General features: G+C 45.5%; 6 protein-coding genes across 6 annotated transcripts; 3 read left to right on the forward strand and 3 right to left on the reverse strand.

Moving 5' to 3' along the window:
* Positions 1-807: 807 nt before the first annotated feature.
* On the forward strand, positions 808-3,850 carry N7479_003252 (ferric reductase family protein; the record flags this gene model as incomplete). Its single annotated transcript, XM_057250949.1, has 6 exons — positions 808-1,728; positions 1,796-2,175; positions 2,235-2,467; positions 2,528-2,580; positions 2,634-2,755; positions 2,815-3,850. 6 exons carry the CDS (start codon positions 808-810, stop codon positions 3,848-3,850), a joined length of 2,745 nt encoding a protein of 914 aa, XP_057110274.1.
* Positions 3,851-4,171: 321 nt separating this feature from the next.
* Positions 4,172-4,756, reverse strand: N7479_003253 (uncharacterized protein; the record flags this gene model as incomplete). The annotated part of the gene is made up of 1 exon (XM_057250950.1): positions 4,172-4,756. The coding sequence occupies one exon, from the start codon at positions 4,754-4,756 to the stop codon at positions 4,172-4,174; it is 585 nt and encodes a 194-aa protein (XP_057110275.1).
* A 1,882-nt stretch (positions 4,757-6,638) lies between these two features.
* Positions 6,639-8,639, reverse strand: mirB (uncharacterized protein; the record flags this gene model as incomplete). The annotated part of the gene is made up of 4 exons (XM_057250951.1): positions 6,639-7,570; positions 7,637-7,982; positions 8,048-8,318; positions 8,392-8,639. 4 exons carry the CDS (start codon positions 8,637-8,639, stop codon positions 6,639-6,641), a joined length of 1,797 nt encoding a protein of 598 aa, XP_057110276.1.
* A 1,403-nt stretch (positions 8,640-10,042) lies between these two features.
* On the reverse strand, positions 10,043-11,014 carry N7479_003255 (alpha/beta hydrolase; the record flags this gene model as incomplete). Its single annotated transcript, XM_057250952.1, has 2 exons — positions 10,043-10,778; positions 10,848-11,014. The coding sequence occupies 2 exons, from the start codon at positions 11,012-11,014 to the stop codon at positions 10,043-10,045; spliced, it is 903 nt and encodes a 300-aa protein (XP_057110277.1).
* A 1,078-nt stretch (positions 11,015-12,092) lies between these two features.
* N7479_003256 (uncharacterized protein) lies at positions 12,093-13,816 on the forward strand (the record flags this gene model as incomplete). The annotated part of the gene is made up of 5 exons (XM_057250953.1): positions 12,093-12,415; positions 12,491-12,551; positions 12,786-13,019; positions 13,076-13,150; positions 13,220-13,816. 5 exons carry the CDS (start codon positions 12,093-12,095, stop codon positions 13,814-13,816), a joined length of 1,290 nt encoding a protein of 429 aa, XP_057110278.1.
* Positions 13,817-15,455: 1,639 nt separating this feature from the next.
* N7479_003257 (uncharacterized protein) lies at positions 15,456-16,471 on the forward strand (the record flags this gene model as incomplete). The annotated part of the gene is made up of 3 exons (XM_057250954.1): positions 15,456-15,675; positions 15,747-16,004; positions 16,071-16,471. The coding sequence occupies 3 exons, from the start codon at positions 15,456-15,458 to the stop codon at positions 16,469-16,471; spliced, it is 879 nt and encodes a 292-aa protein (XP_057110279.1).
* Between the last annotated feature and the right edge of the window lie 697 nt (positions 16,472-17,168).

Here is a 17,168-nt window from a genome sequence, read left to right on the forward strand (position 1 = left end):
TTAATATAAGGAACTCCACTCGTCTAACCTTGGTTGAAATAAATCCGAGTCTTGCGTTATCAATCTCTGCAAAAACATTAGTTCCAATGTAGTATAGAAGGACCTCCACTATTATCGCCCGAGACCTTCCGAATCGGCATAGTTTAACCTTATGGCCCTACGTTAAGGCCGAGATATATTGCCAAGCCTCGGACTTCATCGCCTAGAATCCTATCACGCGTTGTTAGCGAAACATGCTTGTGGCAATGGCACACTGTATTCGCTAGAGATGAACGCAGACTAACATGCCGGTGAGCTAATACTGGCACCTTCCTATTCGGCAAAGGCTCGGACTGCCATTGATACATCCGTCTAGGAGGGCAACGTCTATGCATCAGCCACTCAACACTTTTCTCCGGCTTTCATAACTATATTCATCTTCCGCTGTCTGCCAAGAGAAGACTCGAGTTACCGTTATAGGAATATATTTATCAATGGAGATGATAAAATGAGGTCTTACTTGGTTTATTTCCGAGACTTTAGCTGAATGTGGAGAAACCACGCAATCTCGAGTGGGCTTTGGTGGTGACAAAATTACTCAATGACCTTGATACACCCGAAGTTCTCTCCAAACATTGCCTCTTTGGTTTGAGCCAGCAGCTAGATGGCTTGACCTTGGTTGGAATTATCGGAATTATTGCTATTTTTTTTATTTTTCTCTTTTTTTGTACATATATTGTCGCTACATGTTTTATCTGATATAAGTATAGTCGAATTTCTTCGGGCTTGCCTGGTTTTTCGCTTGCCCTAAATAATCAAACCGACAAAATGCTTCCCAGAGCGGCTTTCGTGGCTCTCTTCTGGGCTAGTGTCCAGGTGGCTGGACATAGCGACAGCGGTTCCAGCTCGAGCTCGAGTCGCAATGTCGCCTCCAACTTGGAAGAGTACTGTTTTTACTCAATCTATACCAGTTTGTCCGCATATACCTTTGAAGGCAGTGTAACAGTCCAGTCTGCCACGAGTGGCTCCCACTCTCACGGGGGTTCCTCGTCTTCCTCGCATGGTTCATCCGATTCTTCCTCTACTGAAGCTTCGGAGACTTCTTCGCATGAATCATCGGATTCATCCACTGAAACATCTGAGACTCACTCTCATGGATCATCTGAATCCTCCTCTGCTGAATCCTCCGAGGCTTCTTCTGTTGCATACACACACGGGTCATCCGATTCTTCCTCCGCTGAATCATCTGATTCTACCTCTGGGACTCACTCTCATGGATCTTCTGAATCTTCCTCTGCTGAATCCTCCGAGACTTCTTCTGTTGCACACACGCACGGATCATCCGATGCTTCCACTGAATCATCTGATTCTACCTCCGGGACACACAGCCACGGGTCATCGCGACGAAGCGTGAGCCTCGGAAGGCGCGCTCATGGTGGCGGTTCATATGGCTCATACTCCACTGGACCCTGCAACAGCACCGTGGAAGTTACTTCCATGTATGCTAGCGCTAAGGCCTGGTGTTCTGAGAAAGAATTCAAAGCGGTTATCCCATACTGGCAAAGCCTTTGCGCGAAGAACAGCATGGAGCTTATGAGTCTGGCTTCAATCGAACCATTGTTGACGGATGAGTACATCAACTCACTTCCTCAGATAGACCCAGAGCAAAACAATGTGACCACAACTGGGACCATTGACTCGCCTGTGCTTCTGACCAAAAAGTATTATAACAGGGCCCATAAGTCTTATGTGAGTCAACCCATTGATATTCCATCTCGCTCTTTTGTCAGTGAACCACCAACTAACACTTCTTCAGGTGAGCCATGATTATGCTATGCCAAAACACAAGCGATATGGATGGGGACTTATTGGATACTGGGGAGCTGTACTAGTCCTGGGCATGATGTCCAAGGCATGGACAGTCTTCTTCAGCAGGCGGAGTGTGCGTGGTTCTTGTGATCCGGAGACTCGTCCCAGTTTGCAGACTAAGAAGGGTCCTCTTACGTCTCTATTCCATTCATTGCGCACGCACATCATTATGCCAGCCACATTCGCCCCAGCTATCCCCAATCACCAGCAACTCTGGCTGTCGCACGCTCTTCCCAAGAGAGTCGATACTTTGATCGTGCTTGGCTTTTGGATTGTTTCTATCATTTTGAGCTGCGTAGGTTACGACAGTTTCGCGGGCAGTCTTTCGTCAGTTCTACCAGATATTTCCATATCATTCTTCATACTTTTACTAACTTTATACACAGAGTACCAAGCCTTTACCAACAAAATTGGCAATATACCTCTGACCGCACTGGAGTTCTTGCATACGCCTGTCTGCCGGCTTTGTGGCTTTTCAGTGGCAGAAACAATGTGTTCATCCAAATGACACATTTCAGCGTTCAGTCATTCACAATGTTCCACCGTCACATCGCATGGGTTTGCACTATCTTGGCCGTGGTGCACTCCATCAATTACAGCGTCCTCTTCGCAGAATATGGTAAGTTTACCGATTTTAAATAAATAAAAGAACACGCCGTACTGACAATATACACTATAGTTGGTCGCTATTGGATTGCTTGGAAGGAAGAGTACTGGTATATGGGTGTGGTGGTGAGTCTGCCCGACCCGATTGATAATGAAACTCATGACTAACGCTCTACTAGGCTACTATTCTCCTGTGTTTCATGCTTGTACAGTCTATGACATTCTTCCAACGCCGTTGGTATGAGACTTTCCTCATGCTTCACATTGTCTTCGCTGTTGTCATAGTCGTTGCCCTCTTCCAGTAAGTACTGCACTCATCTTTATTGTCCAGGAGAGGAGTTCCGATCTGACAATAAATAGACACACCAGCTTCGATGGTCGTGAATGGGTTGGATACCTTTGGACGCCAGTTGGACTTTGGGTCCTTGAGCGACTTGCCCGTGTTGGCCGTGTGGTATACTGCAATCTGAACGCCCGATTCGGAAAGCAATTCTTGGGAACTGCTACGACTGTTACATACAGTGAGGCAAGCGACTTGGTCAAGATCGAAATGGTTCCTGGGGCCGCAAGTTTGAAACCCAGACCAGGTCAGCTTTACTATATTTACCAGGCAACCTTGCTCAAGGGCTGGGAGAACCACCCCTTTTCATTGGGTGCATGGGCTCCTTCTTCCGGGGCCAACAATGAAAAGTCCGCTTCAGCCTCCCAAAATGGGAACAAGCTTATCTTCTACGTCCGGCCCTACGATGGATGGACACGCCGTCTTCGTGATCAATGCCGCAAGGCAGGCGGAACCTTCTACCCCAAGCTCCTTCTTGAGGGAGCTTACGGTCATTCCGAGCCGGTGTACGCCTACAACACGCTTTTGATCATTGTCGGCGGAACGGGTATTGCAGTAGCAGTGCCCTACCTCCTAGATCACATTGCGCGCGTCAAGGAAGGCAAGACGAAGACTACCAAAATCGAGCTCGTGTGGTCCGTCCGACAAAAGGAAATGTTTAACGAAGTTTTCAATGAGGAGCTGGCGGAGATCATGCAACATAATGACATTACAATCACCGTCTTCTGCACTCGTCTTTCTAAGATCACGAGTGATTCTGAGTCCGACGATGTGAACATCTCCAAGGAGGTTTCTTCTGGTGTTGCACCGGTGATCAAGGCAACAGGCGCGGATTCTCCCACTAGCAACAGCAGCCTACGGTTCATGCCTGGTCGTCCTAACATCCGCGAGACAGTCATGTCTGAGGTGCGGGAGGCCCAGACCAGCTCAACCAACTTGGCTGTTTTGACTTGCGGCCCGGCTCAAATGGCCGATGAATGTCGCGGAACCGTGTACGAGGTCATGAAGAATGGTTTTCAGGATATCGAGTACTTCGAGGAGGCATTCGGATGGTAGATAAAGAAATGGATATCATGGTGGATGGGAGGAGAGAGTTATTATATTTTGATGTGAAAATGTGAAAATGTTATCTCGGAATGTAGAGGCATTCATGGCTCTCGAGACATGGCAATATGTTGGATATATTTGCCTACTTGAATTCAATATACGATTTTTTGCGGGTTACTATATAGATATTGATCAAAAAGAAAGAGAAAAAAATGATGACAGTGTTAATGACAAGATTGAATTGAAGCCATATGAGCAAAATCGAACTGATACTGAAAGCTATTCATTTAAATTGTTAATTTCATTATTATACATATCGACAACGTCAAATCAGCCTCCCAATATCCCAGCAGCCATGGAGGCATCCGAATTAGGATAATATTTCCCAACACTATTCTTCAAAAAGCAATTGCCGTCCTGTCCACCACTAAATGAAGCTGTCAAATTTGCAGTGTAGATGACCCCTTTGCACTTCTCGTTGTTCTCCGTATTCCACTGCACACATTGTGAAATGCAGGACTTCAAGGTATATTCAGTTGACCTCGTCAAGTCACTGACTTTTCCGTTGCCGTATGCTGTCTGAATACCACTGGGCCAGTCCACAGCACACAGTAATGTAAATATCGATCCATCGGAGCCAGTGACCGTGGTGAGGTTCTGACCAGGACACGGATTGGAAGCCATGCCTGAAGTCCCAGATGTGACGGCTGCCGATGATGTTTTGGAGGGCGTGGCTATGGTGGAAGTTTCCGAGTGGGAGGAAGCTGTGGCTGTAGAATCTTCATTGGGGTCGGATTTTGTTGAATGGGAGCCACTATCAGATATGCTGGATGCAATAGATGTTGAAGAATCTGCCTTTGGCTGGGAGGTTGTCTCAGAGAGACCGCTGTTGGATGTTCTTGTCACGATAGACATTGCAGTACTAGTATTCGACCCAGGCGTGGTTGAGTCAGAGCTACTGTGACATGTGTTAGATGACTATCGGCTTAGGAAGGAGAGTGATAGATACCCTTTATCTCTGTTTGCTAAGTAGGATCCTCCAATTCCACCCCCCACGGCAGCGATCACCACGATCAAGACCGCGATCACTAGTAGCAGCCAAAACACAGTAGGCCTCACTCCGCAAACTCTTTTGTTGTCTTTTGGACTATCAGCCTTTGCTAGACTGTCATCAGATATACTAGACCCCGGCCTTTCTGGGCTAGACAAGTAATATAATCCGCCACGAGTTACTGGGACTTCTTTCCCTTGTTCAACGGCAACTTCAAGGCCATCATAGCCCTTCGGCCCTTTCTTGAGATCTGAAACGAGTTCAAGTCCCCCATAGCTTACCGTGCTCCCCCTTAAACCGGAAACGGCTTCGATTCTATCCATATGAGTAGACGTGACTGCGACTAGGCGATCGCGCGTTTTGGGGCACACAGGCAATGCACACTGGAGCACAGGAGGATAAATTTATCGACGGGATCATTGTTCAATATGTGGGAAACACCATAGCGCCAGGAATAAAATTAAAGGCACCATCTTACAATCATCGGGAAACCAAAGTATTATTATTAGGCCAACGGGTCTGGTAGTGGGTGTGTAACCGCCATGTCCCCTCTCTTCAAACGACTCAAGGGAGCCCAGTAGCCGCCACTAAATTTAGAAGCGTTAGTTCCCCTCCACTCTACACAAAATCGATCAACAGCCCCTGCCCAATGTTTCGGTTTCTTTTTTAGCGTTGTAAAGTTGTCGAATAAAATCCATTGATTTACCGCTCTCTCGGACCTGGCAAAGATCGCCAGGGTTCAAGTGGATCATAAACCAAGGCCCGATATGCTAATGTTGAACTCATCATTCCACCTAACTCGATTGTCAGCACAGAGCACTGGATATATGAAAGCAGGTTATGGGTCGAGGTTTAAAACTCGCTCTCATGCCCCCATAAAGGGTCTGATCACGACACAGTGTAAGAAGTGACACGACTTTGGAAATGCTTTGAAAATGTTTGCATGGTTTGCATATTCTCAGCCCCCTGGCTTTGCTGATTTCCATCGTTTTATTTTACTTGTTTCTCGAAAGCAAAGGCTGGGCGGCGTTCAAATTCATTACTGCGGACAAGCTGCGGAAGCGATCAGCTATATTTATAGCAAAATTGTGATTAGTTTTCACCTCAATCCTCGGAATTTCCTTTTTGATGAGAGCTTTCATCTTGTGCTAACCGATTCTCAAGGGATGTTGAAGTCGGTTGATGGGAAGTCGCTATTTGATGGGCTATCTCATGAGTGCTCGAAGTTGTTTTGACCTTGGATTCACGAAAACTACGCGTATGTGCATGCTGATATTTTTGCGGTTGGCTTTGCGATATATTTTACTATGACCGAAAACGAAGTCCTTCCAGATCTGAACAGCTTCGAGGAAAATAAAATCCTAGAATGGTTTACACAGGGCAAGTTTCCATCCGATAATCAAGAATATATATGTTATTATATCACAGAAAAATTGAGAAGAGTAGCAGTGACTACAATGAAGATGTAGGTGTAACTGGAAAACTCTTATTCGCGTAGAGAGAGAAGAGAAGAAAAGAAACTATCTAATGGGAGGATAGCTAAAGCTAGGAGAGTGGGGCGGTCACATGACCACCCTCAACAAAAATGCTGGAAGTAGTAGCATCAGTCCGCTGGAGATAGATATTATTAAAATAGAGGACCGGAAAGGAGCATCGGGACCCATCATAAAGTTGGTTCCCATTAATAAAATCAGTCGAATAAACAACACAATGTTGTTTACTCATTGTTGAAACGATCCCTGCCCGTTAAAAGACGTTACCTTTTGTCTGAGTCATATTCTTGACGTTCAAGTTTCTCATCATGCCAACCCAGATGAAGCCCAAAACCATGAGTGAGGTACCAGCTGCAAGCATCCTTGGCTGGGCATAGCCGTATGCTTCCACAATCGCGTCCCGCTCGTGGGTCCCAACTGCATAACTCAGCTGCTGGGGAAGACTTGAGTAAATGAGGGCCAAATTCGGCATGGCTGATTCTGGTAGAGTTTGTCCAAGCTTTTTCAAAAACGTGTTTGTCCAAATCGCTCCACAGATGGCACTGCCAATAGATCCACCAATACTTCCCATTACGAAAAGCAAGGCAAGCACCGCGGCAACGTGTTGGTGATCGACCGAAGCGAGGACAGCGAGCTGCACACACAGAATGAAAATACTACCGGCAGCGGAGAAAAAGATCTCACACATGACAATGTATCCAATATATCCACCAGGCTGACGGAAGTGAATCATCAGGCCGAGTCCAAAGATGTAGAGTGGCACACAAATCCAGAGAATCCACTTGAAGCGACCCGTCACACGGATAAGCCAACCAGCGAAGAACAGGAAGACAAATGCCACGATACTGAAAGTATTTCCAACGTATCCAGCTGTGGCCACGTCCAAATTGTACACCACTTGTAAAAATGACGGGAGATAGACGCCATAACAGTAGTAAGATACCTGGTATGTCATATTAAGGAGACATGCACCTAGAACGGTCCTATCGGTGAGGAACCTATAGTTCAGGAATGGCACTGGGGCCATGTAAGTCTCATAGAAGCCAAATGAAATGAGTAGGACTAGCCCAACCACAATCATGGCAATGACATAGCCGGTCTGCCAACCATGGGGTGCCATGCTAGCCAGAGTGAATGGCAGAAGGAATACCACCATGCCGCTACCGAAGAGGAAAACCCCCATCACTATTTGTTCAGAACAGAATTAGCATTCTGCAATAACAGCCGCAAAACGCTGATATGAAGACTCACAATCAAACTCTTTGATAAACCACCAAATTGTTTCGAGGTTGAAATTCAAGGTCTTTTTTTCCTTGGCCAGAATGCCTTCCTTCTCGGCTTGCCGTAAATTATAGGAAAGCATGAAATATATCGGCAAAGCAAAGGCGGGCACGATAATAGCCCAAACTCCGTAGCCCCATCGCCAATTGACATTAGCGAGAAATACTTCAGCAGCCTTAGATCCAGCGAACGCCGAGATGATTGCCGGAGACGAGGTAAAAGCAAATGCTAGCCCTCGATTTCTTAAGTTTGTCACATCGGCTGCAAGAACATTCCAACTATAGGCGAGACCTCCGAATCCGACCGAGTAGAATACCTGCAGGGAATAGAAATGTCAGATACTTGCAGGAATGAGGGCGTGAATGTTAGATTATAGCTTACCTCTCCGGCGCAGTAGGTGGGGAGGTTATGGGATGCAGCCAACATGACTATACCCAGAATGCAGAACCCAGTCATTAAAAGAATACCTTCTGCACGACCCCAGAGGTCCAGCGCCTTCGCCATAGGAATGTACACTGCGCCTGTCAATGAAGATGACACGATACCAATGACGGTCAAAAGCGAATGACCCGCGAAAGAGCTTGTCGCATAGGCGCTTAGACTGTACACCACAGAAGTCTTGAGATTGTTCACCAGTGTGAGAAGCCAGATACTGTTCGAGAAAGACAGTGTGAGCTAGCCGACCTGCTAGGGTTCAAGAATACAACAAGGATTGAGATACATACAGTACCAGAGTCATGAGCATCGATCCCTTCCCCCAGGCCAGAGTGACGGCCTCGATTTTCTGGACACCGGCTTGGGCATCTTCAGCAGGCCTGGCTTCCTCCTTGCCAGTCACTTCATCGATGGGAGAATGTCCAGCTTCCTTGTCGTCGGCTCTCACTTGCAGGGTATTTGGATCATCAACTAGGGTAACCTCAGTCTCTGCAGACTTGTTGCCAACTATATGATGGAATCTGCTCAAGATCGCCATATTTTCTCCGCGTGCAAAGAAATCACGCGTTGTATACGGGACAGTCCATTTGAAACGAGAGAGGAGCTGGACATTAAATATGACACCCTGAGTCAGAGACTCTAACGTCTTCAGGTTAGAGCATGAGAAATACAGAAGAAACACCAGAAGGGAAAGCCAGACCATCAGTTGTTGGCGATGGAATACCCACCCACAAGGTAATCACCTGGGCACACAACAAGAGCTTACCAAACAAACTATAATTACCCCCAGCGTCTAACGCTAGTATATAGAGTTACCCCCATTAAGCCACATATAAATATTTCTGATTTGAATGGTTTCTTTCAGAGTGGTTTGTTTTCTTTCCCAGTCAGTCGCCGCGGGCAGAGGAAATATGATATTGAGGGTTTAGCGCTATTACTCTGATATATTTCGCTGATCCACGAAACTATGAAATGGTCAAAGTGCTCGTCTTAGGATTGCCAAGTAATATTAAGACAAAACGCATCAAAAGAGCTTGGCCCCAAGCCTAAATTCCACATCCGTCAAGCTGGGCATCCGATAGTGAGATAACGGGTGGCGTAGTTCACCATTTTTCTATGGAGCCAAGTAGACGAACGAGTCCCAGTTCGGTCAAAGGTAAACTTGTCCATAAAAGGTCCGATATCGCAATTGGCAATGTCAAACCTTGAGTTAGATCCCAGTGAGAGTTCATAGACTAAATATTGCTACTATATAACTATATACTGCGGTGAAGCCGCACCTTTTGAGGTTGAGGAGTGACGTCCAACTCGGAATGGAAGGTGTAAATAGAATTACCTATGCAAAATTTGTAATGGAAATTTATTCCAACGCTATGTGAAATCTAACATCGAATTTTAGTCCAATTCACCACGTGTATGTACCGTACCGTATCGATATTAAGATCAGATTAGATTAGTTAAAGTTAGCGGTGAGCGGTAATCTCTGAGGCTACTAGCCTCTTTGGGTATTCTAGGCTAGGGGCTACTCATGACTCTTTTTCTTTTTCTTGCTCTAAAATCTTACTTACACGACGGCTAGATCTCGAATCAATTTCTCATGTTAAAGCCTCAGTCCCATTCATGTGGGCAATCAAGTGCGCTGCTATATCTTTACAGGAGCAGGAGCGGAAAGAACATCAACAAAAAGCCAGGCTTCCAATCTGTGAGCTTACTTGGGCAAGATCCAGGCCCGGGTCCACCCCGAACCCTTTCGTATTTGGATGGACGGACCCTCGATTCTTAATAATCATGGCCTGGTGGAGCGGCCCCCAAATCCTGTTTTTTGACTTTTCCTGGAGCGGCATACAAGGTACGGTGCTAATTCGGAGAACGTCTTCCCGCCATTACGTTCGGCTCGTTTTATCAAGTACCGTTCCACTTATGCGTAAATTATTTTTCGGTTCATGACATTTGTCTATGACTGAAAGGCCAATCTTCAAAGAACATCGTCAAGCTCCGATTTGTCGAGCACGACATCACACTGGTGTGTTCCTCCCCATCGAACTCATTCGCCATGATAGTATGCAACTGTCTGCAACCTCGTAGCATCCCACAGAGATCGAGAGCATTGTCACCCATTCTGAAATTTGAGGCCATTTGCTTTCTTGATTCATATTTTTCAAATGGTTCGTTGTCCCACTGATAAGGATTTTGCTCGACTGAGCCCCAAAAGACCATGAGCGAAGGCAATTTCTCATCCAAAGGCTCCTTTTCCAGAAAGGATTTCGCCTCCTGCAAAATGAATCTGTCATTCCACCAGATCGAGGGACTGCTGGCCATGTAACAATCAAATGTCTCGGGGCGTGTAAACAACGCGTGTAGTGCAAGCAATCCTCCATACGAATGGCCGTAGAGGGCTTCTCTTGAGACAGAGACCTGTGGAAATCGGGCCTTGACAGCGGGTCGCACTGAATTTTGAATGAAGTCAAGGAATATATCGGCGCCTCCATGTTTAGCAATTGGAGTCTCCGTTGGCGGAGAGAAATCAAGAGCGCGACGCCACATATCATAAAGCTTTCCATTTAACGGGTATCCGATAGCGACAATGATGCCTCCACCCGCAAAATGCGATGCAGGCGCGCGACGCCAGGCAGTCTCAGTTGCAGTCAAGAATAGAGCATTTCCATCGACAAAATATCTAATATCAGTTCGTAAACCCACGCTTCTTTTTGTTCTCCGAGACTGAAATTCGTCAGCAGAGACTTACATTATGGGAAATGACCCGTGAGCAGAAGTGCTGTCACTGTGCCAATGCAGCGGCCAAGACACTTGAATCAGATACCGCTCACCTTGCTCGCTATTCAGGTAGAACTGCTCGGAATTGGGGAGCGGCACTGCAGTCGGCTTCTCTTCCATTTTGGTGGGTTCGCCCATCTTGGTGATCCTGTGAAATAGCCCCGAAAAACCAGACGTAGCTCAAAGAGATTGCAAATTTCAGGAAAAGAAGTTTGTCTGTCTAATTTTGAAAATATTGGCAAGACTCGGAATCTCTGTTGTTTTCGGCCCCGGTTTCGGAGATCGGATACGAGAGTATGGATACACATGTGGGTATTCATACAATATACAGCCCTGGAGAGTAGTGCACGTGTATTATGTGGTGGTATTTCACAGGCAAATTCGGAATCATTGGCTATTTGATTTAATAAAACATGATCTACTAAAAGGACGAATCTTCTTCACATAGCTTGACATGGGAATTTATTACTGCCTAGCCGGCCGATGTAGGCGCGCTGAGGTTCAACAACATAAGTTCCACCAACTCCACGCTCAAAAATACATAATGAAGATAATTAGATAGTATTTGCTAGATCTCCCGGGAAAGTACTGGGCTCTACAGGCCGTGGAGTCCAAAGGAAAGGAGAGAGTGTCCCGACTTACAACAAAGAGCGGGCTCGATGCCTGAGGCACCAGTCTACGGCTACACCACAATAAAAAGGACAGTGAGTCGTATAAAATTAGACAGGGCGAGAGTCAAACGTTCTTTCTTTCGTATACTCTCGCACCAGGGTCTATTTTTGGCTTTCATTAGTATGGCTACCGGAGTCTGAGGTTGATGGAGTTAGCCGATGTCTTTGATGGCATCAAATTGTCGAAGCCAGATCCACTAAGAGTCGGCCTTCCAAGTGCACACTCAATGGGGCATTTCAAAAGATCCACTGAATGAACAGCTCGATCAAAGAGAGTAGATATTCCTCCAACAGCATGCCCTGCCGCCTAGGCTTTTTTTTTTTCTTTCTTTTTGTCTATGACCTTGGAGGTTTCTTTGATATTGCATCGTCGACCCCTCCATCCGGTGCGATGGGTTCGGCCTGTACAAAATGCTTAGAATACAAATAACTTCATGATTCTCCCCTTCGTGTCCATTATAAATACATGTTCGATATTTGATTCGGCAGTTACATGAAGAACGCACCATCTTGGTCGTAACTATTTTCTCTGTCTCTGTTGTGAAATGCCTCCAAGGGCTAATCCTCCTCGGGCCGCAAAGTCAAACGGCAAAGCGGAAAGCAAGAAAGGCGGAAAACGCAAGAAAGATGACGAGAATGGAGATTCAGAGGCAACCCCTCCAAAAAAGAAGACAAAAGCACCAATCCCACAAGTTCTGAACGAGGAAGAACTTGCAGCCGATCTCAGTACCGATTATTCGAGGAAAAGGAAAAAGCTTAGGCCACAAATGCCCAAAAAACAAGAATGGGGAATAGTAAAAGGTATTATCATAGAGCGGGAGAATGCACCTAAAGGCTGGAACCCAGATGAACCTGATCTGATGTCCGAGTAAGTTCTACCCGCTCCGCCAATTCGGCGCTGGCTATTCATTTGTATAACTGGTGATTGACCTTTGCTATTTAGCGACTTCGCATCTCAGATCGATCGGTGTCTTGAGCGAATCGGACAGAATATCATGCCTCATGTCTACCAAAATAAAATGGGAGAATTTATAGCAAGGCAGGCAGAACGCGAGTGAGTGATGCCGAAACCCAGATAGGGCCCGACTACGCCCTAAACAAGAACATTGATTTTTGTTATGGTCTAGCGGTAAAATATGCTATGCTTTTTGTAACAGTCACTGATTGCTTTTCTTCTACCTAGTGCACTAATGGCCGCAGAGCCAAATCTAAGTTGGCCTGTTGTACAACGCCTCGAGGATCTCAAAATTATTTTGGCTTGGCTTGTGGCGGGAAATGATGTACACAAAATGGTCGATACGGTAAAAACCATCATGGAGCAGTATCGATCAGGTGAATTGGATTGGCATCCGGACTTCATCACCTACTGGCATGCTGGCGTGCAGCTCTGCCTGCCGAGACCTTTCCACTGGGAGGAATACCGCTATATTCATGACAAATATCAGGGACATGGAGGATTTTGGGTCGAAGGTGTAAGTCTTGTCTGAAGCTCTATGTGTCAATAAATATACTAAAACTATATATTCAGATTTTCGGGCTTGGGCCTGGAATTAGCAAGACTTCGATGGTTTGCCAACCCGACCCGCTTTTAAATGCCACAATGGTAGGCTAACTATTTCTCTATCTATTTTCCTATTTACCACTTTACTTGAGCGCTAATGATTGCATCCAGGTACGATTTAGCCTTCGAATCCCGCAGGATCCGATACCCAGAGATGGAGCTCCAGTCCCACCACCACCCAGACCACCGTGCTATGAATTTCCCTTTATGGATGATACTGGGTCCACACACATGAGCGTATTCGAAGACGATATTGACATTCTTCGGACTGATGCAAGGAATGGAAACATCTACCCCCTCCCCCGATGCCTAGGTGTTGGAGTACTGTATGTCGCGGATGGGAGACAGGTCCCAACGCTATTTAGAGAATTCGAGGTCAACATGTGGAGTACAGATGAATCAGGCTGGATGGCCCCTAACTGGGAGGCAATACCGGCTTCTATCCAGCCCGGTAGATCAACAAGGGCTGGTCACGATCGATTGAGTGGATCATGGCTGCGACACAGGTTCTACACAGGAACTTGTCCCGACCAGTCAATGCGTCTTTGGGTTTTTAACTATAACCCCGGCCAGCCACAAGGTCAGAGGACTCTCCCTACTGCGTCTGCGGCACAGTTGACTGCGCCGTTCCGAACTGGACGGCTTCATCCCGTTACAGACTTTCCTCATCTTGATCCAACTCTTGCAACAGGGCAAAGTTTGATCTAAATATGTGGTTCTGTCTCTTCTTACACATTTCGCATTTGACTTCTGTTACGTGATTTTTTGATTTTTTGAATGTTTTATTGATTTTCCCTTTCTCCTTTCTTCGGCTTCTCTTCTATTGCACTGTTTGTATCTTTCATTTTGATTTTGACTATTCAACGTAACATATGCCTTTCAATACATCACTTCTGTACTACATGGCGCAAGATTTTTCATCCACCATCATGAATATAACATGGTAGATTACTCGAGTCTAATGCACTTGGCCAGAATCATAGGGAGAAATCCGGGATATCCTAGATGTCAATTCCGGCAATACCTTGGGTGACGATAGATGCAAGATCTAACCCCTATAGGATTTATTATTCGATATCCCCTCGCTGTCCGAAGTTAAAGAAGAGATATCAGAGGCAAAACTGGATATTCTTTGTTTCCCTCCACGGCTCTCCGGGTTCTACATCTTTTTACCCGAAGATGTGTATACTAGGCCTCTGCAAAGCCCACAAGGCCCAAAGCCCAGCCCACTAACGGGTTGGGCTTTGGGCCCATGCTCCGGGCCCATCGATGGGTTATGGGCTTATACCTTGAGCCTATAATGGGCCCCTATTATTTATCAAACAATACAAACATACCAATATATCGCAACTGCATAATTAATACATTTTTTGCTGGTTTTTTTTGGGTATTGAGATTACTATCTAGGGTGTATATAAAGCTATACGTGAATCATCATATTCTTCCTCTTCTTTATCTTCTAAGTAACAGTCTTATACTCAGCGATATCAACAAAAATCATAATCCATTTTCATAAAACTTTACTTTTTTACAAGAAGTACTTCTTTTAATTAGGTGCTTATATATTTAACAGAAGTACATTTTATTTTCTGAAGGTAAAAGCGAAAATTCTATCTGTCCCCCTGTTAGTAAGATATATATCTCTTCATACTGATACTCGGCAGTTCTCCTATATACGAAACTGTGGTCAAATTAGACTCTTCGGGATGGTTTTTCATGAAATTTTGTATGAAATCCGGTATTATGATGCTAGAATTAGTGTTATATTCATATAATTCCTACTTCTTACCATGATAATTAAATGTTACTGAGTATACAGGTTGGAACATGCGTAAAATACCGTTATTAATCAGCTACTTTATGCATGCCAAGATGATATTTATACAGCAAAAGGGGTTTTGATGGGGGCCCCTATCAATGGGCCGTGGGTTGGACCCTCGAAGCCCGGCCCATTTATGGGCTTTGCGGAGGCCTAGTGCATCCTATCGCGCCAAGATCTATTTTTGTCTCTCATTTTCATGATTATAGGATTTTGAGATCGACCAGGTTAGCCGATTATTTTCATGGCTTCAAAATAACCCAAGCTGATGTCTCTGAATTTTGGGGGTTGAATCCGCAAATCTTTGTTTGACAAGTTTTACCACTTGAAAACCCATCAGCATCAGTTATAGCAAGTGTGGAGTGTAGAACAACATGCTCTTTTAATCGCTTGTATAATCGCAATGCTATAATCAACACAAAATTATAGAGTCAACGTTACTGCGGGGTTAAACCCCATTTCCCCCTTTCCAGCCCCTCCCCCGTGTTGTCAAACTACTATCACCCTTCATCCAAATTACAACACAAAATGTCATCATCTGTGACTACTGTTGAACCGAAGCCAATTGTTTCTGCCCTGAACACAGAAAAAGGCGGCAATGGTGAAGTAAACAGACTGCATCACATTCCAAGGCCCACCAACAAAGAAGGAGAGCGACAGTGGCTTCTCGAGCATATGGCGGGCGCATTCCGCATATTCGCCAAACTGGGATTCTCGGACGGTAGCAGTGGCCATATCAGTGTCCGAGGTATGCTTGATTTATTGGATGTTTTGTACTTCGAAAATCGTGGTTATTTTTTAGATGTTGATACCCTAAAGACCCCGTCGAACCCCACACTTTCTGGATCAACCCGTACGGAGTACACTTCGCTCTTCTGAAAGTCTCCGATATGGTCCGGGTAGACGAAGAAGGGAATAGGGTCGCTGGCGCAAATAAACCTATCAATACGGCTGGATTTATTATTCATTCAGCAATCCACCAGAGACGACCTGATATACATGCGGCATGCCACATGCACAGTCCGTTTGGAAGAGCCTGGAGCACTTTCGGCAAGGGAATTGATATGTTAAATCAAGGTAAAGCCAACAAATGATCAACAGCCGTGCTCCCATATTGTTACTAACACTGTTCCGAAATTCAAGACTCTTGCATGTTCTACAACGATCTTTCGGTATACCCAGCTTTTGGGGGCGTTGTTTTCGCAAAGGATGAGGGCCAACGTATTGCTGATTACCTTGGGCCCAAAAATAAAAATTTGATAATGCAGAATCATGGCTTGCTTACTGCTGGAGGCACAGTCGCAGAAGCAGCGGCCTTTTTCATCGCACTGGAGAGGGCCTGTCAGACCCAGATCTTGGTAGAATCTTCGACAACACCCGGTTCGATTGGTGCAAGCGAAGGAGTCTTGAAGAAGACATTAGTCGATCACGAAATTGCACTCTACACCAAGAAAGGAACAGGTACTCCTGAGGTAATGTATATGCAATTCGAGCCTGAGTACCAATTGATTTTGAAGGAGACAGGCGGGGAATTTTTGCATTGAAGGAATGTACTGGAGGAAATACGCCACTTCATTGTGTGATCATGACGTTCTTCGCTGGATATAATTAGTTATTAATGCTTTAAAGAGTATGTGGCTCTCCAGAGGTAGTATAACGCTTGGGGGTCTAAAATTAATACATCTTACCTATCTACTCTCACTATTTTATATATCCCTTAAGGGGATACTGTCACGCAGGGTAATATCGAGCGTGGGCTAGTGGTCTGATCGTTCTACCTTTTACTCATTTCATCAAGGGCCTAGTTTGATCGACGCTACTCATTTTTCATGGGTTGACTGCCATAATTAATACATTCGGATCACTTTAGGATCTGATGACGGACAGGATCCAGCGGCGTTGCTTATAAAGGCGATACTGCTCCTCCCTAATATCCGGGTTTTGTAGGAGGCTGAGAATTTTATCGCCAACGGGCGAGGGAGCTTCTTAAAAATATGCCTGAGCGTGACAGATGATATTAGCGCTGCTTGGCCACACCAATAAAGGAGTTAGGGGGAAACAGGGCCGTAAATAATCTATTCAGGTAATTTAATTGGTTCACGAAACTGAAACAATGAAGCAAGAAAAACACTAGTCTGAAAATAGTATTCTGTACGGAGTACTCCGTACACCGTAGCGGGATCTACATTGACAGGGACGCCGGAGGATACGGAGTACCCGTGGACATGGCCCCCAGATTTC

This window comes from Penicillium vulpinum (genome assembly GCF_028829585.1).
Source record: "Penicillium vulpinum strain IBT 29486 chromosome Unknown utg000002l_segment0_segment0, whole genome shotgun sequence".
Lineage (NCBI taxonomy): Eukaryota > Fungi > Ascomycota > Eurotiomycetes > Eurotiales > Aspergillaceae > Penicillium > Penicillium vulpinum.